The sequence below is a fragment of the Aquarana catesbeiana genome, linkage group LG09 (genome assembly GCF_042186555.1).
Source record: "Aquarana catesbeiana isolate 2022-GZ linkage group LG09, ASM4218655v1, whole genome shotgun sequence".
Classification (NCBI taxonomy): Eukaryota; Metazoa; Chordata; class Amphibia; order Anura; family Ranidae; genus Aquarana; species Aquarana catesbeiana.
In genome coordinates, this window is record NC_133332.1 from 45,562,027 (window position 1) to 45,583,715 (window position 21,689).

Below are 21,689 nucleotides of genomic sequence, written 5' to 3' on the forward strand. Positions count from 1 at the left end.
ACATTTATCGTTTTTATAAGTGAAGGTTTTTCATGCCCATACCAGCGGTTTCTCCCCTGGACTATGTCCATAACCTGTCACCTTGACTTCCGCTTTAATACACAAGAACTGTAAATCACTCAACAGCCCCCTCTGTAGGTGGAAAGAATGGAGAGCCTCCTTACCATAGCACATTACACTGCAGTTCCCTTTATGCCATCCCAATAAGGCAATCATTTTTTAATTTCCCTGTGTGATAGAGTTCAATTTCCCTTTAGTGGAGCAACTTTTATTAAATATTTGAACATACAGCCATATATATTCATATTTATATCCGCATGTATACATGTTCACATTTTATTTATATACACACACACACCTTAATATAAATAAAACACACGCATATATACAGAGTATAAATATTATATATAATTGGATAAGGATGATAAGGTAAGATAAGGATGATGTCAAAAACAGACTTCACCTAAACAGGCTTTGATGATGTCAGACATCTCACCATTAGGTGGAGGCATAATGTTAGAGTTAAGGGCTCCATGTAGACCGGCACATTAGGGGCGTACAACATAAATTCTGGCTTTTTTTATGCACCATGGATGCCCAGGTGCTGCATACATTGGCCCATAGACAAGACCGGCTATGTGCATACAGCATATGGACATATTCTACGAATGCAGAAAATCTGTGTATAAGGAATACGTCCGTACACTATACAGGTGAGTACGCAAGTACCGCAGTATATACGAGTACAGCCACTGAGGTCTATGGGGCGGTGGCATACAACACCTGGGCTTCCCTGGTGTGGAATAAAGCCAGAATTGTATGTTGCATGTCCTTAATGAGCCTGTGTACAGGAGCCTTAGGCCCCTTTCACATGGAGCAGAACCCGCTCCAATCAGAAGGGGATCTGTGAGTAGAACAGCCATGTGAAGGGGCCTTAAAGGACGGAAAATTACAGAAAGATAATAACATTTTTTCCCATAAAAAAATTTAAAAAATGAATTAAAATATATATAATAAATAGAATTCTGGGATGGGATCTTAAATCCCCATCCAGCGCCCATTTTCTTCCAGGTTAAATGACGCCTAGCGTCTTTCAAATTGTTTCCTGTGAGTGCAGGTCATTGTGGACCCTCCCTGCACTTACAGCACAATGATAAAGAGAACAGTGCTGACTTCATTATGGGAGATTTGGGATGCTCAGCATTCCTAGGATCTTGCTAGAAGGACTATGAATGAGGTTTCTTGCTCCAGTACAGTAAGGTAATTTTTTTTTATAGGTCATTTTTGTCCACTTTTATGCAGTGATTATACATGGGAGGAGGGAGGTCTGATCCAATAAGTAGAGCTTGCCTTTCGTGCAATATCCACTTTAAGGGCCAGTTCAAACTGCGTTCCTGTGCAATTCCTCAGTGATTTAGTGCAGTGCGAATCTCAGCCCACTCTTTAAATGCACTGGATCGAACCAAGAGTAATGCATGCACAAAGCACACTGCACCGGATCGCATGGTACTGCTCTACCATGAGATCTAGTGGGCAAATGCACTTCGAATCGTGTTTGCGGCGCCGTTATGAATACATCGACACCCACATCAGATTGAACAGCCAGTGCATTATGAACGTGTTGCATGAAACGTGCACGGAAAGTGGGTTTCCCACACTGCGTTCTGGTGTGAACGAGCACTAAGTGACGTAGCAGTGAGTATTGCAACATTGTGCACATCTTTCACAAAACAGGTAATTCTTTCTCTGGACCTCTGCTACTAGAGGATGATTTTTATTCACACAACATTTTCAGATTAGTTGATTATACAACTATGTAATGTAGGTGTCAATACTCAAGGAAACTTTGCTGGATACACCTCCCAACTAAGGATGCAGTGCCTGCTGCTAGTCATATACTTCCACTGTTGCAGTTTCCTTCTTTAATGCTAGAGAGCCCCCTTTAAAGCGTAACTAAACCAAAAATTATAATATGTTGCAGCTTACCAGCCCTCAGATGTGGGGGCTGCAATCATTTTATTTACAGGCGTTTTGCGTTATTTGTACCTGGTCATGCAAACAGAGTTGCACCAAAGCTAGAAAGCTAGAAAATATTAAATTTTGGAAACGCGTTGGCTAAATCCTGTTTCCCTAATCTTAGGGTGGGCAGGAATACATAGTTATCTAATGGTATCCATTTATATACTTTTTGTAACCGCATCATATATTTTACATGTTGTATATTGAATAGAATTTTAATGTGTATCAATAAAGTTTCATTTTGATCTTATATATGAAGTCTTTCATGCCCTACAAAATCCCATTAAGAGGTTCTTTTGTCCTAGCATTTTTGCATTCCTGTGCAATTCACATGTGATTCAGTTTGGTAAGATTTGAGCACATTCGTTTTGAATGAGCTCAAATTGTACTGCATCGCACGAAAGCTGTGCATGCACCTTTCTTGGAGCCACACTGCAACCAGATGGCATGGTACAATTCGATCAGGTGTAGGCAAACGCACTGCCTTTGTGACCTGCGTTTGGGGTGTTGTTAACTTTGTACTGACACCCACTAGAGCTGCACGATTAATCGTTAAGAATCGTTATCGCAATTTTTTTCCCCGTTGCAATCCTGACAAAGAATTTCCGGATTCTTTCTATGCAGAGAAAAAGAAAGAAAAAAAAAAAAAACAGGCAGTCTGCCAAGAATCACAACATTCTTTAGAATTGGAACAATTTGTCCTTTAGATCAAAAGGAATACACTTTGGTGTGTAAATGAGGGAAGTTTAACCACTTAAACAATAAACCTTTTTCTGATATTTGTTGGTTTCAAGTTAAAATCATTTTTTTTGCTAGAAAATTACTTAGAACCCCCAAACATTATATGTATTTTTTTTTTAGTAGAGACCCTAGAGAATAAAATGGTGGTTGTTGCAATATTTTATGTCACATTGTATTTGCGCAGCAGTCGTTTTGGAAAAAATTACACTTTAATTAATTAAAAAAAAACTAACCAGTAAAGTAAGCCCAATTTTATTTTGTATAATGTAAAAAATACATAATCTAAATCCCTGTAAGAAAATCAGAAATGTGCATCAAAAAATATTGATAATTAATAAATGGTAAAAAGCTGTGAAAAAAATATGCTTAAAAAGTGTCATAACATTTCAAGAAAAGTTTTCACAACCCAAATGGATAAGGAACAGTCCTTAGATGAAATACTCCAAGGAGCGAAAGTTCTTATGATGAACAGTAGGAGAGGGAGTCCCATACATAAACAGTTACTTCACAGAAGCAGGAGGAAGCATCCACATTCCGACCAGTCAGACACTGCACATATATATGGAGAGGGAGGGAAATGAGGATAAGAGCTCTCATATAGTCCCACAGTATTAAAAGGTGGACCCTTACCCTCAATGATGGACCTCCTCTCTGGCGAGGTCTCACACGCAGGCAGACTTTGCCCTCTGCAGGGACTGTGGATGGATGATGTCCGGATCCAGCTCATACAGTGTGCGTCTCCAGCTTGGCTTCTACCAACTCATCCACCTGGGGGGGGAGGGAGTGACAAGCACACTGTAGCACTATGCTCATAGGAGCCGTAGGTGAATGTTGGTTATCTCCCACCCTGCACAGCGCTGCAAGGACTGCTTCTTGTCTCTGAAATGAATGGAAAGTGGCTGTGCAGGGTGGGAGATAACCAACATTCACCTACGGCTCCTATGAGCATAGTGCTACAGTGTGCTTGTCACTCCCTCCCCCCCCAGGTGGATGAGTTGGTAGAAGCCAAGCTGGAGACGCACACTGTATGAGCTGGATCCGGACATCATCCATCCACAGTCCCTGCAGAGGGCAAAGTCTGCCTGCGTGTGAGACCTCGCCAGAGAGGAGGTCCATCATTGAGGGTAAGGGTCCACCTTTTAATACTGTGGGACTATATGAGAGCTCTTATCCTCATTTCCCTCCCTCTCCATATATATGTGCAGTGTCTGACTGGTCGGAATGTGGATGCTTCCTCCTGCTTCTGTGAAGTAACTGTTTATGTATGGGACTCCCTCTCCTACTGTTCATCATAAGAACTTTCGCTCCTTGGAGTATTTCATCTAAGGACTGTTCCTTATCCATTTGGGTTGTGAAAACTTTTCTTGAAATGTTATGACACTTTTTAAGCATATTTTTTTCACAGCTTTTTACCATTTATTAATTATCAATATTTTTTGATGCACATTTCTGATTTTCTTACAGGGATTTAGATTATGTATTTTTTACACAGATTATGTTCATTATGAGCGCACGTTTGTTTTCTCTTTTATTTTTATTGTACACAGGTATTGGTGTTTTATTCGTGCAGCTTTAAGTGTTTATATTATTTTTAAGCGTGGTTTTTTTCTTTTTTTTCTTTTATTTATGCATTTTGTATAATGTGAAAGATTTTATGCCGCGAGAATCGTGATCTTTTTATTTTAAGCAAAAAAAATCATGATTGTCATTTTGGCCAGAATCGTGCAGCTCTAATACCCGCAGAAGATTGCACAGCTAGTGCGACTGGAATGCGGTGCGGGAAACGTGCACAGATGACGGCGCTTCCCACATCACGATCCTTGTGAGCCTAGGCTTAAAGAGTATCTAAATGCAGAAACAAAAATGTATATATTGCAGTTTACCAGTCCTTATATAGTGGCTGCATTAATTTACTTTATTCAGGATCTTTTTTTTTTCTATTTTTACCTGGTGATCCTGCAAGTGACACTCTTCCTGTGATACGATGGCTATGCTGGCTCACTCCACTTTATCCATTAAAGGAAGCAAAGGTAGTCAAACCTGGGAGAGGGCTACAAATATGTCTTTCTCTGCTCATCAGCATTACATTGGGCAGGGGTAATAGTTTTCAATAAATAGCTTGTTTGAAATATTAGTTTATTACATAAGAAGTTACAAAAACATTGGATTTCTAGCAAGATTAACAGGTATTTTCTGTGTATGCAGAAAATGTTCTATTTTTTCACCTAAAAAATTTAAACGAATGCGGCCACCAAATTTACAGACTGGTAAACTGAAAGATGTTACATTTTTGTTGGGATATCATTTAATACTGGGATGTCCAAGCCTTCTACACACCGGATGTCTGTTATGTAATAAGGAATTTTACTAGATTACTCCTCATATTATATCTACAGTCCAGTTTTTGACATCACACGCTGCTACATACATTCACACAGACAGTCTTACCTGATAAGGCAGCACAGAGAACTGTGTTAAAGGTTATAGCGTAAACAAACAATATTAAAAGCCAACAATTGGTTGCTATTGATTACTGTAGTTTGCCTTGATAAACAAGCCTGTATAGCTTTTAAAACCACAAAGAGCAATGTGCTGTCTCCCAGACCAACCAATCAGAAGTTTTTATGGAATGGTGTAATGATAGGCTGGTACTGGTAATGCAGCCCATAGAGGAGTCATTTTTTTTTGTTCAACCAGTGGGTTTAATAAAAAAAAAAAAAAAAAAAAAGAAACACACTGACGCGATTCTCACACTCAATGTGGATGGAGGAATCCTCACTGCCGAGCTATTGTATTCTGGAGACATCCCTGCCATCAGAATACACTGATCAGTGCTGCGGACTATACCCAGTGCCGCTGATCGAGCGAGGAAAATCCAACAGGCTGGTTGTACAGAAGACAATCTGTACAAGAAGCCTGCCCATACATCATCGAAATTTCAATCCATGTATGACCTGCTTAACAAACAGCAAATCACGGCTCTTTGTAGCATCTCACTAAATAAGCATAATATATTTTCTTATTTACACACTCACAACTGTCTAGTGTTCCCTCGAATCCAATTTACAAAGGCAGCTTCCTGATACAGCTACGGCCTAGGCGAAAAAAAAAAAAGCTGTATTATGTATTTTTGCTCCTGGCACTTTTCCGCTAGAAAAGCTATCCCAAAGCTACAATCTTGCAGATGTAAGAAAACCCTAGAGAAAACTTCTCAATCACTCTCACACATGGCTAGATCCTCTTATATACATATAATTATATTTACATTTCCATGTTTCTGTATAAAAGTGTTAAGCGCTTGTGTTCTACCCCTTTAAGCTTAATCCCCCCCCCTTAAGCTCAGTTCTGCCCATCATCCGCTGACGTTTGGTCCTGTAAATAAAGTGAAAGGTTCCCACGTGAAGCCCCCTGCTGTGGAGGAGGACTATGAGGTGTGCGCAGAGAAGGAGGGACTGTAGAGGACTTTATCTGGATTACCCTGGTGTCCATAACCTCACAGTCTATCTGCATCATGGTCTCATAGCCTTGGGAGTTGTTGTACACGCTGTCTGTATTGGCAGAAAAAGGTAAAAAGACATTTCAGTTAGATAATAGCACAAGATATCACTTCCAAAAAAACTTTTTTGTTTCCTATACCAACTAACCAGATCTTCCCTTGAGACCAATTGCACATGGCACTGAATTTCAAAGTGGATCCAGTACCCATATAACTCTGCATTCAACACACTTTCCACACAAGCCCAGGGGAAAATAGAAAGCAATACAAATGAAGAGACCTATATACTTCAGGTAACTTGACTTTTATGCGCTGCAGCTCTTAGATCCCTGTTGCCAAACCTGTGGCCCTCTGGTATCTGATGTATGGCCCTTGGACCTCAGCAGTCTGTAGAGGGTACATTAATTAGAGTGGTGGATTGATCTCTACTATCCTCATGTAACATGTTCCCAGTTTTGTATTGTCTTTTGCAGCATATCCCCAGACAACAATGTATCCTGTCCTCACTCTCTGACCCTCATTTCCTCTATTAGGTCTGCAGTCTGACAATCCTCTTAAGCATTATATATACTGAACATTATGTGAGTCCCTTTGGTGATGTCAGGGCTGCTTTTGAGGTCCACATGAGCTCCTAAGTTGAGAACCACTGTCCTAGATTAATGCTTACGTGTATGAAGCGGTTCATCTCAATAGTAGAATTTTGAGCTCACTGTATAATCCATTTTTTGGAGTCCACTGCAGAACACTAACGCTTTTGCCTTTGGGTTATACTATCATCTACACGAGCACTGGAAACACCTGACTGACAGAATCATCGTAAACAGAGAGAGGTGGAACCTGGAGCTCAAGAAAAGTATTTTATGGTGAGCGAGTAGAAATTGGTCACATTCAGCTGGACTTGTTCTGTAATGTTGAATGAGTTTTGTAGTTTCTCTAAACCACCTTTTCAAAACTGAAGAAACGGCTTGGAGGAGCTACAAACTATTATAGGACAAGTCCAGATGAACGTGACTATTACAAGCTATAGCAGAATAAATGAGAACCTTCAAACAGCTTTTATGGTGAGTACAAATATTCTATTTTCAGCTCTTCCACTGAGGAATACAGGAAGTCTTTCCCTTTCGGAGCGTCCAAAATCAGCCTAACTGTGGGGTGGTTATCACAGCAAACAAATGCCAAAGGCCCAAGAAAAAAATGAGAAATAGAGACTGCCTATAGCACAAAAAAGCCATCTGAAGGATCTAATGCCAAAGCTAACACCAGCTTAAAGCTCAACATCCACCTGGTAGCATGTGGAAAAGATGCAAACAGAAGATCATATGGCAGCCTGGCAAATCTGAGAAACAGTTGCTGGAGCACAATTTTGATCCTTCTGGGATGGCAAAAAGAGAACACAAGAAGCAATAGCTGAGAGATAGACTCTTGCATCACACAGTACAAGACATATCCAAAGGGAAATTTCCTTTGTTTAAAATGGAGTTAAACAGAGGGACAGAGAAACAGTATCCTGGTTTAGGTGAAAAGCAGAAACAAAGTCCTAGGCCTCAACACTACCTTGTCCCTAAGCAAAACCAGAAAAATTTCCTTGCAGGATAGCGCACCAGTTCAAACATTGAGGTGAAGGAAAACCACTTTGTGAAAAAGTAGAGAGAAATGTCTCTGGTGGCTTTAAGCGTCACAACGTCTTGCCAGGGTGTTTTTGATCTCTATAGAGAAAGACTTCGAACGGCGAGAGAACCATGAACGTCTTTGAGGTTCTAATGGCTCTAAAGAACTCAAGACTGGGAATAGTGCCGGTTTAGAGAAACTAGCCACACCCGATAGAGCTAAGAAAGACTTTTAAGGTGGAATAGGCTATAGGAGCAGAGAGCAACAGGATTCCAAGCTGCAGACCTCAGCCAAATCAGTGGGTGTGTTGCAAAAAACCCTGAAACCATTAGTAGAGTGTGAGCTGGAGTCACTTAGCACAGGAGGACTGTCTCCTCCCCCCCTTTTAGTGTAGAATCAGACATGTGATTGTGTGGCGGTAAAGGTCAGAGAATGAGGCAAGGCCTCAGGTATTCAGGAAACCCAAACAGGTGGTAGCAGGTGAGGGTTGGATGGCCAGAGGTGATTGCAATCACCGTTGGATGAGGAGCAGGAATTTAACTACGATCAAAGTTCCATATGGCTCTTTGCAAAGTAGGAGCAGCAGGGAGGTGCTTCCCTGATACTGTATGGTGGGTGAGAGAGGACGTAGCACGCACAACATTCCAAGAGGTTTACTTAATTGCAGACTTTCAGAGACACATATTTAATTTGAATTCAGCCAACGGCAGTAAAAGAAAAGTCTTTACTAAGCTAAAAGTTGCTTCCACAGGAATAAGACTCCCATTGTGACAACAAACATCAGCCCAGTCACATACACCTCTATACTCCAAAATGCTAGGAATTTCCTTTGGCTCCAGTGGTGAACAAAGTTAAGGTTAGAGTTAACCAGTGCCTTGAAAAAGTATTCATACCCCTTGAAATGTTCAACATTTTGTCATGTTACAACCAAAAACATAAATGTATATTCTTGGGATTTTATGTGATAGACCAACACAAGTGGCACATAATTGTCAAGTAGAAGGAAAATGATAACTGGTTTTCAAATTTTTTACAGATAAATATCTGAAAAGTGTGGCATGCATTTGTATTCAGTCCCCTTTACTCTCCCTAACTAAAATCTAGTGGAACCAATTGCCTTTAAAAATCACCTAATTAGTAAACAAGTCCACCTGTGTGTAAATTTAATCTCAGTATAAATACTGCTGTTCTGTGAAGCCCTCAGAGGTTTGTTCGAGAACCTTAGTGAACAAACAGTGTCATGAAGGCCTAGGAACACACCAGACATGTCAGGGATAAAGTTGTGGAGAATTTTAAAGCAGGATTAGGTTATAAGAAAAATATCCCAAGCTTTGAAGATTTCACTGAGCACTGTTCAATCCATCATCCGAAAATGGAAAGAGTATGGCACAACTGCAAACCTACCAAGACATGGCCGTCCACCTAAACTGACAGGCCGGGCAAGGAGAACATTAAGCAGAGAAGCAGCCAAGAGACTCTGCAGCTCCCTCTGGAGGAGCTGCAGAGATCCACAGCTCAGATGGGAGAGTCTATCCACAGGACAACTATTAGTCGTGTACTCCACAATTCTGGCCTTTATGGAAGCGTGACAAGAAGAAAGACATTGTTGAAAGAAAGCCATTAGAAGTCCTGTTTGTAGTTTGCGAGAAGCCGTGTGGGGGACACAGCAAACATGTGGAAGAAGGTGCTCTGGTCAGATGAGACCAAAATTGAACTTTTTGGCCTAAAAGCAAAATGCTATGTGTAGCAGAAAACTAACACTGCACATCACCCTGAGCACACCATCCCCACCGTGAAGCATGGTGGTGGCAGCATCATGTTGTGGGGATGCTTTTCTTCAGCGGGGACAGGGAAGCTGGTCAGAGTTGATGGGAAGATGAATGGAGCCAAATACAGGGCAATCATAGAAGAAAATCTGAGAATGAGAACAAATGTCACTCTCTAGATGTGCAAAGCTAGTAGATACATCACCAAAAAGACTTGCAGCTGTAATTGCAGCGAAAGGTGATTCTACAAAGTATTGACTCAGGGGGGCTGAATACAAATGCAGACCACACTTTTCACATATTTATTTGTAAAACATTTGAAAACCATTTATCATTTTACTTCCACTTCACAATTATTTGCCACTTTGTGTTGGTCTATCAAATAAAATCCTAATAAAATACATTTACGTTTTTGGTTGTAACATGACAAAATGTGGAAATGTTCAAGAGATATGAATACTTTTTCAAGGCACTGTAGGTATGTGCTGCCAGGGGGGGGGGGGGGGAATAAATAAATAGATGGAACAAGAATATACATGTGTATATGGAGTAGTATATGTGCTGCAGAGTGTAATTTAGAGTAATTCACAGGATATAGACCCATTTATTCTGCAAAAGTGATATTCAGTTTCTGGAATGTTTCCAAATTATTATTGTTATACAGGATTTATACAGCACCAACAGCTTGTGCAGTGCTTTACAATCAAAAGGGAGACAGTACAGTTACAATACAATAAAATATAAAAGAGCTAAGAGGGCCCTGCTCATAAGAGCTTACATTCTAATATGAAACAACCTTTCTAAATAATAAACAGTTTAGACTTGTGATAAATTATAAGTATAACCCAAACTTTTTTTTTAGAGCACGCAGGGATTAAAATCCCTGTTACTTTATTTTGTGACGTCTCTGCCCTGTTAGGAAGATTCATCTTTATTTCCTGTCCCGGGGATACAAGAGAGTGAAACTACACAGTGCTGACACAGACAGCAATAAAAACTTGACAGGGGTTTTAAACAAATCACCATTTTACCTAAAACTAAAAAAAAAAATAAAATCAAGAAGTAAGAAATTACAACTGCTTCAACCAGTGACATTGCTAAATATTGTCGGAAGAAGTTTAACCACTTGCAGACCCCCTCACACACAGCGTCAGCCCAGCGGCGGCTACCGTGGACTCGATGTCCACCAGCACCCGCCGATTAGACAGTACACAGGCAGAATGGCAATCTGCCTATGTAAACAAGGCAGATTGCTGTTCTATCAGAAGGGAAGGTATTGTTCCTGTGTTCCTGCAAAGCAGGAACATTGTTCAATGCCTTCCCCTAGTCAAAGCACCTCCCCCACAGTGAGAAAGCACTGGCTAGGCACACAGTTAACCCTTTCATCGCCTCTGATGTTAACCCCTTCCCTGCCAGTGTCATTAGTACAGTGACAGTGCATATTTTTTTAGTACCGATTACTGTATTAGTGTCACTGGTCCCCAAAAAGTGTCAGGTGTTTGATTTGTCCGCCGCAATATCGCAGTCCCGATATAAGTCGCTGATCGCCGCCATTACTAATATTATATATATATACACATATACACACACATACATTATTTTATATATATATATATATACATATATATATATATATATATATATATATATATATATATATATATATATATATATATATATATATATATATATATATATATATATATATATATATATAAATAAATAAATAAATAAAAATGGCCTGGTCATGGAGGGGGGTAAATCTTTCGGACGTCAAGTGGTTAAAGGATCAGGTCGGCCAAAAATAGGATTTTTTAAAACAGCTTACCTGTAAAATCCTTTTCTTTCGAAGGACATCACGGGACACAGAGCCACAGTAATTACTGATGGGTTATATAGGTATCACTGGTGATTGGACACTGGCACACCCTATCAGGAAGTTCAACCCCCTATATAATCCCTCCCCCTTGCAGGGATACCTTTTGTAGCCAAGCAATATAGTGTATTAGAAGAGGGGCGGGACCTCTGTGTCCCGTGATGTCCTTCGAAAGAAAAGGATTTTACAGGTAAGCTGTTTTAAAAAATCCTATTTTCTTTCTCGAACATCACGGGACACAGAGCCACAGTAATTACTGATGGGATGTCCCAGAGCAATGCTACCTGGGGGGGGGGAACCACGACCAAGTAGGGTGCAATCAGACCTGAGGACCCTGTACCGCTGCCTGCAGCACACTGCGCCCAAAGGCGATATCCTCATGCCTTCTCACATCCACCTGATAGAATCTGGTGAATGTATGAACTGAAGACCAGGTTGCGGCCTTGCAGATTTGAGCCATAGAGGCCCGGTGATGCACTGCCCAAGAAGCACCAATAGCCCTTGTGGAATGTGCCCTGATCTGAAACGGAGGAATCTTCTGTTTCAAACCGTAAGCTTGAATGATCAACTGTCGAATCCATTTAGAAATGGTAGCTTTTGACGCTGCCTGTCCTCTATTGGGACCCTCTGGCAGCACAAACAAAACATCCGTCCTGCGGATCTGAGTAGTTGCCCCTAGATAGGCCTTAACTGCTCTTACTACATCCAACGAATGTAGAGATCTCTCTTCCGGAGAACAGGGATCTGGAAAAAAGGAAGGTAGAGCAATGTCTTGGTTTAAATGAAAATCAGAAACCACCTTCGGTAAAAAACTAGGATGAGGGAGTAGTACCACTCTATCCTTGTGTATAATCAAATAAGGCTCCTTACAGGAAAGAGCTGCTAATTCTGATACTCTTCTAGCAGTAGAGATGGCCACCAGAAAAATTAATTTCCTTGTCAACAAGACCAAAGGAATCTGACTTATTGGTTCAAAAGGCTGTTTCTGTAACACAGCCAGGACCAAATTCAAGTCCCAGGGGTTTAGGGGCGCTTTAACCGGAGGATTAAGACGCATCACCCCCTGCATAAAGTTTGGGACCAAAGAATGCGAAGCAAGTGGCCGCTGAAATAATACTGATAAAGCAGAAACCTGGCCCTTGATGGTACTCAAGGCCAGCTTCATCTCTAATCCCATCTGTAGAAAATCAAGGATTCTACCTATGACATATTTCCTGGGATGCCAACCTCTGGATTCACACCAGGTTATATAAGCTTTCCAGACTCTATGATAAATCATCCTGGAAGCTGGCTTCCTTGCATTAATCAAGGTAGATATGACAGGACCTGAGAGCCCACGACTCTTCAGAACGTGGGTCTCAATAGCCAAACCGTCAAATTTAGCGTTTGTAAGGCAGGATGGAACACTGGACCTTGAGATAACAGGTCTGGGCGTACCGGTAGGGTCCACGGGGAACCCACCGTCATCCTTACTATTTCTGCATACCAAGTCCTTCTGGGCCAAGCGGGGGCCACCAGAAGTACCGACTTCCTTTCCTGCCTGATCCTGCGAAGGAGTCGTGGTAGTAGCAGAATAGGCGGGAATGCGTAAAACAGTGAGAACCGATGCCACGGAATCACCAACGCATCCGTCCCGCATGCAAGAGGATCTTATGTCCTTGCCACAAATCTGTCTATCTTTTTGTTGAATCGGGATGCAAAGAGATCTACATCTGGAACCCCCCATCTTTGGCATATGGCCCAAAAGACGTCGGGATGCAGAGACTATTCCCCTGGAAGTAACTGCTGGCGACTTAGATAGTCCGCTTGCCAATTTTCTATTCCCGGGATGAAAACTGCCGATATGCATAGCACATGCATCTCTGCTCAGACTAAGATCTGGTTCACCTCTTTTTGAGCAGCTCGGCTCCGGGTGCCTCCCTGATGATTGACATAAGCCACTGCTGTGGCATTGTCGGACTGGATCCTGACCGGACAACCCTGTAGCCTGATAGTCCAGGCCTTTAGAGCTAGATGTATCGCCCGGATCTCCAGAATGTTGATGGGTAAGGTCCTCTCTGTCTTGGACCATACCCCTTGGACCGCAGCCTGTTCCAGAACTGCTCCCCAACCTGACAGACTGGCATCTGTTGTTACCACCGTCCAGGTAATCGGTAGAAAGGATTTCCCCTTCTGCAGGTTTTCGGGTATGAGCCACCAATTGAGGCTCTGACGCACCGCATGCGACAGGTGCATCGGAAAGTCTAATGCCTGAACCTTCTTGTTCCAGGTCGACAGAATACTGTGTTGCAGCATTCTTAAGTGAAACTGAGCATAGGGAACTGCTTCGAATGAAGACACCATCTTCCCTAGTAGCCTCATACAAAGGCGGACTGAGGGACCCTTCTTGGTTCTTACTGTCAGAATCAGCTCTCTCAAAGCAGTGATCTTTGCCTGGGGTAGAAATATTTTCTCCTGGCTTGTATCTATAATCAGACCTAAATACTCCAGTCTTCTTACTGGTTTTAGGAAAGACTTTTCTAAGTTGAGGATCCAACCCAGGTGTTCTAGATACCTGACCGTGGTCCTCAAGTTTCCATTCAAAGAGGCTACCGACCCGTCTATCAAGAGCAGGTCGTCTAGGTATGCTATGACAGCTATATCCTGAGCCCTTAATCTGGCCAGAGGAGGAGCCAAGATCTTTGTGAACACTCGAGGTGCAGTGGCTATCCCGAAAGGCAGAGCCACAAACTGGAAATGGCGCCCTCCTACCTCGAAGCGCAGAAACTTCTGATGATCAGGAAAAATGGGCACATGCAGATATGCATCTCTGATGTCTATTGATGCCAGAAATTCTCCTCCCTGCAGGGTGGGAACTACTGTTCGAATTGATTCCATGCGGAAGGATTGAATCCTTAGGAATCGGTTCAGATCCCTTAAGTCCAGAATGGGCCTGACATCCTCATTTGGCTTTTGGACCGTAAAAAGGTTGGAATAGAAGCCCAATCCCTGGTCCTTTGCGGGAACTATCATAATGACCTCCTGCGACAAAAGTCGCTCTAACGCTAGAAGGAGCGACTGCTTCTTCTCTGGGAACATTTGATCTGAGGAACCGAGGAGAGGGGAATTCCTGAAACTCCAGCTTGTACCCTAAGGTTACCGTGGAGATTACCCATCTATCCTGGAAGTCCTCCTGCCAGAGCTCTGAGAACTGTCGCAGTCTTCCCCCCACTCGAGTGAGCGGGGGCGCCCCCTCATGCAGAGGTCTTAGTGTTTTGCCTAGTAGGCTTCTTTCCCCAGGACTTCTTTTGTCCCTGGGGTTGACTCTTGTCTCTGGACCCCGATGGAGGCGGCCGTCGAGACTGCCTGGAGGCTGAAGCCCCCGGCGCTGGGGAAAGAGTCCGTTTGAAAGAGGGACGCTTACTCTTCTTCTTGACAGAGAGTGCTTTTCCCACAAGAGATTCTCTTGATATAGTTATCCAAGTCCTCTCCAAACAACCTTGCACCACGAAATGGAAACCCAGCCAGTAGCTTCTTACATGGTGCTTCGGCTGACCAATTTTTCAACCATAGGATTCTACGTATATGCACCACCAACCCCAGTGAAAGACGGGAGGTTTGCACGATAGAATCTCTAATGGCGTCAACCACAAAGCATAAGGCCGCTGGAAGGTTAGCAAACCCCTGGGCCTGCTGTTCAGGTAATACTTTGATGACCTGCTTAACATGGTCTCTTAAGTATTGACAGACTCCAATCGCTGCTACTGCAGGTTGGGCCACTGATCCTGCTAAGGAGAAAACATCCTTCAATAGGGATTCCATCCTTTTATCTACAGGATCCCTGAGCATCTGAGCATTGTCTACAGGACAAGTCAGGCTATTATTTACGGAGGAAATGGCGGCATCAATAGCCGGTATTCCAAACATTTTGATAAACTTTTCTTCCATCGGATAAAGTGTTGAAAACTTTCTCGGCGGAAAAAAATGTTTGTCTGGGTGATCCCACTCAGAATAAATAAGCTTTTCAAGTAAAGTATGAACAGGAAAAGCATGTGCTGCTTGGAAAGGTTTCAGTGACCCCAAAGCAGAAGAGGATTCTTTAGCAGTTTCAGGTATGGGCAACTTAAATGTGGAGCGGACCAATCCAGTGAGGATCTGCACTAAGACTTTCTCCTCTTGGGAAGTCGCAGAGGGTCCCTCTCCACCTGAATCCTCCGAAGAGGAATCATCCATCCCATCCCGATCCTCTGAAAGGGATTCATCTCCTTTATGCCAGAGCTCCTCTGTCTGAGGGTCTTGGGGAACAGAGGAAAGCCTAGTGTGTTTTCTTCCACTGAGTGAAGACGTAATCACGGCCATTAATCTTTCCTCTAGACCATTAATGGTTGAGGAAAAAACCTCTTGTGTAATATATACAGGGGCTGAAGTGCCAGAAGCAGGTGTAGCCCCTGGCTCTCCCTGGCTAGCCGTCCCTGGCCCATCTTTAGGGGGGGAGGATGCTGCCGACAGGGGGCCCTCAGAACCCGAACGAGATCCCCTAGTGTCTCTGGTTCCTGGGGTGCTTGAACCTCTTCTACCCATAGTGCAAAGCAACAAGGTGTGAGAATGCCTGTGTCCCACCTTACATGTGACCGTCAGCTCTGTGTCTCTCAGAAGGCTGAGTGCACCTGTACAGAGTGCCTTTAATAGCCTGCAGCCGGCCTGAGTGGGAGTCTAAGCACTCTGTGCTGACGTCCTGCCCCCTCCTCTACCGCCCCCCCCCCTCGAGTTTTGAAAAAAACGAGCGCTACCCGCGCTGCCGACTCTCCTGTCATGCTTCCGGAGAAAGGCTGGGGATTGGGGGGGGGGGGGGGGGGGGGGGGTGGGGGAGGGAAGCTGGTAACAAGATCTGCCTGAACGGCTATCTTGAGAGATGGTGGCCATTAGGCCGCAGAGCCCGGGTGGTATAACCACTTTCTAGACCCCTGTGGCCCCTCTCTAGCCTGGGGGGGAACATTCAAACATGAGAAATCCCCCTTTCCACCTTACCTGCTTGCAGTCTGCTTGAGACGCTGGGACATAATCAGCGATTACAACACCTGAGACAGAGTCAGCATGTGTAGGTTTGTGCTCTTGGCAGCCCCCCGGTGGTCACAATAGGCATAGCATGCATTTACCTTAAAGGAGAAAAGCCACTAGAACTCAAAAATTCTGTGGAATCTCCTCTTACCTTATCCAGCCGCAGGGTGCTGTTTACACAGACCCAATCTTCACCTCTCACGGTGGGCTCCGTTTGAAAAAACCGTCAGAGACTGGGGCCCCCATCAGTAGGGGGATCCAACAGTTCTGGGACCGTAAAGCACCTCGCCAGAAATTAGGAAGTTTAAAGCCATTTTCTGATCTGCGGGGTCCAGCTCTCTAAAAAGAGAAGCATTACGGGTAAAACCTCGTTTCTTCGGACACGAGGCCCGGGTACCATTCAATTCGGCCATGAAAAGACACTTTGAATGGATCCGGTTCGCCTGGCTTGCCCCAGTATAGGATCTTAGGATATTCCCTTTGGAGCTCAGCACAGGACATCTTTACACGTCCATCACCTAAGACACTGGCGTAAAAACTGAGGTATCCCTGCAAGGGGGAGGGATTATATAGGGGGTTGAACTTCCTGATAGGGTGTGCCAGTGTCCAATCACCAGTGATACCTATATAACCCATCAGTAATTACTGTGGCTCTGTGTCCCGTGATGTTCGAGAAAGAAATTGATATTTCAGTATTTGGTAGATGCTAGAGAGTTAGATCACCTGACAGTCTCTCCCATCTCTTAGGACTATTTTACACTTGCTTCAAAACATGGCTTAGGACATGCTTTGTTAAAGCTCTCTGAATGCCAGTAAAAGCTCCTGTCACTAAATAAAATGGTTAGCTTACAGTCTTGATTACACCTTTCTTTTGCTTGGTGCTTCGATGAGGCTTTGGTGAGGCTTTGTGGGGCTTCAAGCGAGCTTTGCTATAGACTTCTATGGAGGCTTTGAAGACGCATTGAAGCACAACTAAAGCGACATAGGGTATCATTTTTGAAGCAATGCCGAAGCATAGGAAAGCAAAAGCAAGGTGTAAACAGGACTGTAAGCTAACCATTTTATTTAGTGACCAGAGCTTTGACTGGTGTTCAGAGAGCTTTAATAAGGCCAGTCCGAAGCCTTCTTTTGAAGCAAGTGTAACTAGCTGTTAATGTGTATTGAAGCTGAAGCAAGTGTAAATGAGCCCTTAGGGTCCTTTTCCACGCATGTTCTGTTTATTTTTTCTGTTTTTTTTACATCCACTACCAATGCAAAAACAGACCGTTTGTCTGTTTACACCCGTTCCGTTGTTTTTAACAGGACAAAAACAGGGCTTTGATCCATCTCAAAAAGTGGATGTTGACGGAAGAGATGTAAACAGATGATCATCCCTTTAAATCTGTTTTTCCATAGAGCTGCACTGATTTCCTCCCCCCTCCAGTGTCACATTTAACACCTTCCAGGGAGGAGCAGATACCTGTCTAATACAGGTATTTGCTCCCACTTCTGACGAAACATCGCCGCAAAAGCCGCAGTCATCTACGCCATGTCCGGCCCCTCCTCCGCCCCCCCTCCTCTTCTGGGAGACACACAGGTCCCAGAAGACAGCAGGGACCACTCAGAACATGCAGCGCGACTCGCGCATGCACAGTAGGGAACCAGGCTGTGAAGCCGCAAGGCTTCACTTCCTGATTCCCTTACTTAAGATGCCGGTGCCTCCACCCAGAGCCGAGGGACGGATCGGCTGCGGGTGAGGACATCGCGGGCGCCCTGGACAGGTAAGTGTCCTTATGTTAAAAGTCAGCAGCTGCAGTATTTGTAGCTGCTTACTTATTTTTTTTTTTTAGGCGGATCTCCGCTTTAAAGCGGAACTAAACCCTCCTATCCTTTTCAGCCAAGGAAGCTGCCAATTGCCATGGTGCTGCACAAGGGATCAGTTATGACACCAGCCATTTCATAGTTTAACAGTTTGGTTGAGAGAACAAGTAAACGTGACAGCATTCTCAGCATGCTGGGAATGTAACTGTTTTTTTAAACCGCTAAATCGGTGGGCTTAGTTCTGCTTTAATGGCCGCAATATATAACTAGGAGATCTCGCTGTATGCAAGATGTAAGCCAGATGCTTCTTTGGCACAGCTGTATTTTTAACCCTTTTGTTACATTAGTCACTCACCATTCACAGGCAAGGCTGGCATCACTAGAGACATTTTAGGCCGGGACGTCTTATTATGACTTATAGCTGGCAGCAGAAGGTGATCCTGAAAAAAAACCAAAAAAACACAATTATAAAATTATAAGGAGATGACCGAGAAGGAAAACACCAAACTGTAGGGAAGGCCACAGTACTGACCCTCCGGAATGAGACCACGTAGAAGGTGTCTTCCCGTCTCTCAATGGCATCCATCAGAAAATTATCATTGTGCTCCTGAGGACCATACAGCTGCAGAGGAGTGTTCGCTATCCTGTGAGGGAGAACAGGGAAGAAGAAGAAATATCTTGTGAGCTTACAGGAAGCACAACATTATAATCATATTTCTTCACAAACTGCTGGTACAACAATCCGATCAAGACAGCTGTTAAAATTTGCATGCAGACATCACAGCCCTGAAATGGTTACTTATCTCAGAAAAAAAGTCAGTATATGTTTATGTTCCAGTATCCCTTGTATTCTTTGAAGTGCCAGTGACCTAAGACATCTGGGGGAGCGGTGTATACAGATTTATCTACTTACCACTTCTGACTTTTATGATGGTAGGTCACTGGTGCTTCATTTACTGTAAGCGAGGTTACTGAATACACGCAATCAGTTTCATTGCAAGAATTACATTTACAAAAGCTTGTCAGCCTGTTTTAACCTGTTGTAGCATGCAGAAATTTCATCAAACCGGAACGTCTGACAGAAACCAGAAAAATCCTGAATTTATTTCAATAAAATGATATCACTTAATGTGGTACTAAACCTGATGTCCTTTTGGAAGAGCGCCATCTTAGGCTCAGTCAACTCATGCGACTTGAGCGTTCATGGGACTTGTCCAACTCTAGTCTCAGCGACTTAGAGAATAGTTCATGCACTATTTTTGAGCGACTTCATCATGACTTGCATTGACTTCTGTTGAGTCGCAACTAAGCCACAATGAGTCATGCAGGAAAGTCGGCTGTCAGAGTCGCTTAAATGTGAATCGGCCTGCAAAGATAATCTATCATTATTTATATTTTACAGTCCTGTCCCCTATGGGGTGAAACACACATATTAATATGTCCATTGTTTCTTTTTTTCAAATTCTTTCTTTATGTAGCACCCTGATGTTTAGGCAGGGTTGCTAGTAAATTTACCTGCCAGGTATAGTTGCCATGGCCAATTGATAGGAGATCAATTGATTCCACCCCAATTCTGGAGTTGCTGCACTTCTCTCTTCTGTCACTAGATGGCCAGGTATCTGGTGGCATCAGATAAGATAAGGGCAATGCAAGGACAGATTAGGAATAGATGGGGTGTCTCAGCCAATGGGAAGAGATTTTCTTAGGTCCCTTGGCCTGCTGGGAGAGCCTATTTATTTGGGTGAGGTCAGGTGACCAGGGTTCTGTGTCACCTGGATGGCTGTCTGGGTGGACGTGTGTCGTGCTGCCCCGGGCTGCTAGGCCAGAGTTTGGGCCTATCCCGGGGGCATCTGACTGCTAGTCTGTCTAAGGGCCTATCCAGAAGCAAGAGAGCATCAAAGGGTTGGGACTGTAGCTTGCAGAACCTGTCGTGTTCGGAGGTAGAGGGGAAGTTGTCGCCACTAAGGGACCAACCACCTTATTACCATGGGCCACAGTGAGTAGCTGAAGCAAGTACTGGAGCAGTATTCTCACCAACCGGGGACGGTGAATTAGGAAACTTCAGCAGTTGTTAAGCCAGGAACCCAGCCAGCGGAGGTGACGCTTGCAGAGCAGCCTTGTGTGCCAAGCCAGGGACCTTCAGCAGGTGTTAAGCCTGGAACCGAGCATGCCAGTGGGGTGACGCTTGAGGAGTATCTGTGAGTGCCAAGCTAGGGACCCAGCAGAGAGGCAGGGGTGATGCTTGAGGAAGATCCCTTTCCCATTTTTTAGGGATGGCCAAGCATAATAAAATCTTCCGGGAGGAGATTAATAGCGAGTACATCTTAGAGAGGGAAGGGGGAAGGGGATCACTGTCCGTGTAGAAAGATTTAAGCATTGTCAGATGATGTAAAATGTTTGCGATGGGGGGAGGGTTTCCTAAGGTTCGGAGAAATTTATGGAGTTGTAGCGCTTGCCAGAAGTCTAACCGGTACCATCTGCCTGGCTGTGTCAATATGGAGACCAAAGGCCATACATCAGAGATCAAAAAATGAGAAGCTTGGAAAGTCCCATGTTTCTAAGTGCTCTCTAGTCCTAGTTATGAGATCCAACTTGCACCCCTCCCCTCCTGCCATGGCTGATCCGACAACAACTATGAAGGCGATGGCTCATTTATAGCTGCAGCTGTTTTTGGATGTGTGCACTTTACTAAGACAAGCAAAGGCAAAAGAAACGCAGAGCCTGACATAACCCCCTTCCTCTTGATTCCTCCTCCTGCTGCTTGTCTTGGTATAGTGCTTAGAGCGGAATGGAGCTTAAAGCTATGAATGAGCGATTTTCTTCATGGCTGTTGGATTGGGGTGACAGGGGGTCAATTCAGACCTCATAACCAGGGTTACAAAGCCCTTAGAAATATAGCACAAAGTACTACATGTACTTTGTCCTATAGGGGACACACAGTATCTCACAAAAATGAGTACACCCCCTCACATTTTTGTAAATATTTTACTATATCTTTTCATGTGACAGCACTGAAGAAATGACACTTTGCTACAATGTAAAGTAGTGAGTGTACAGCTTGTATAACAGTGTCAATTTGCTGTCCCCTCAAAATAACTCAACACACAGCCATTAATGTCTAAACCGCTGGCAACAAAAGTGAGTACACCCCTAAGTGAAAATTTCCAAATTTGGCACAATTAGCCATTTTCCCTTCCCCGGTGTCATGTGACTCGTTAGTGTTACAAGGTCTCAGGTGTGAATGGGGAGCAGGTGTGTTAAATTTGGTGTTATCGCTCTCACTCTCTCATACTGGTAACTGGAAGTTCAACATGGCATCTTAATGGCAAAGAACTCTCTGAGGATC

The 21,689-nt window shown here is 43.6% G+C and overlaps 1 protein-coding gene across 2 annotated transcripts in view; it reads right to left on the minus strand.

Moving 5' to 3' along the window:
• Positions 1–3,797: 3,797 nt before the first annotated feature.
• The window catches only part of ATF6B (activating transcription factor 6 beta), a 77,245-nt gene continuing 59,353 nt past the window's right edge, over positions 3,798–21,689 (minus strand). Inside the window, exons 15-17 of one of the 2 annotated variants that reach the window (XM_073598412.1) lie at positions 18,876–18,987; positions 18,699–18,783; positions 3,798–6,308 (exon numbers count right to left, since the gene is read on the minus strand). In XM_073598412.1, coding sequence (XP_073454513.1) covers positions 6,100–6,308; positions 18,699–18,783; positions 18,876–18,987 — 406 coding nt within the window. In that variant the 3' untranslated portion in view covers positions 3,798–6,099. The remainder of the gene's footprint in view (positions 6,309–18,698; positions 18,784–18,875; positions 18,988–21,689) is intronic. The other variant, XM_073598411.1, reaches the window with a different exon arrangement.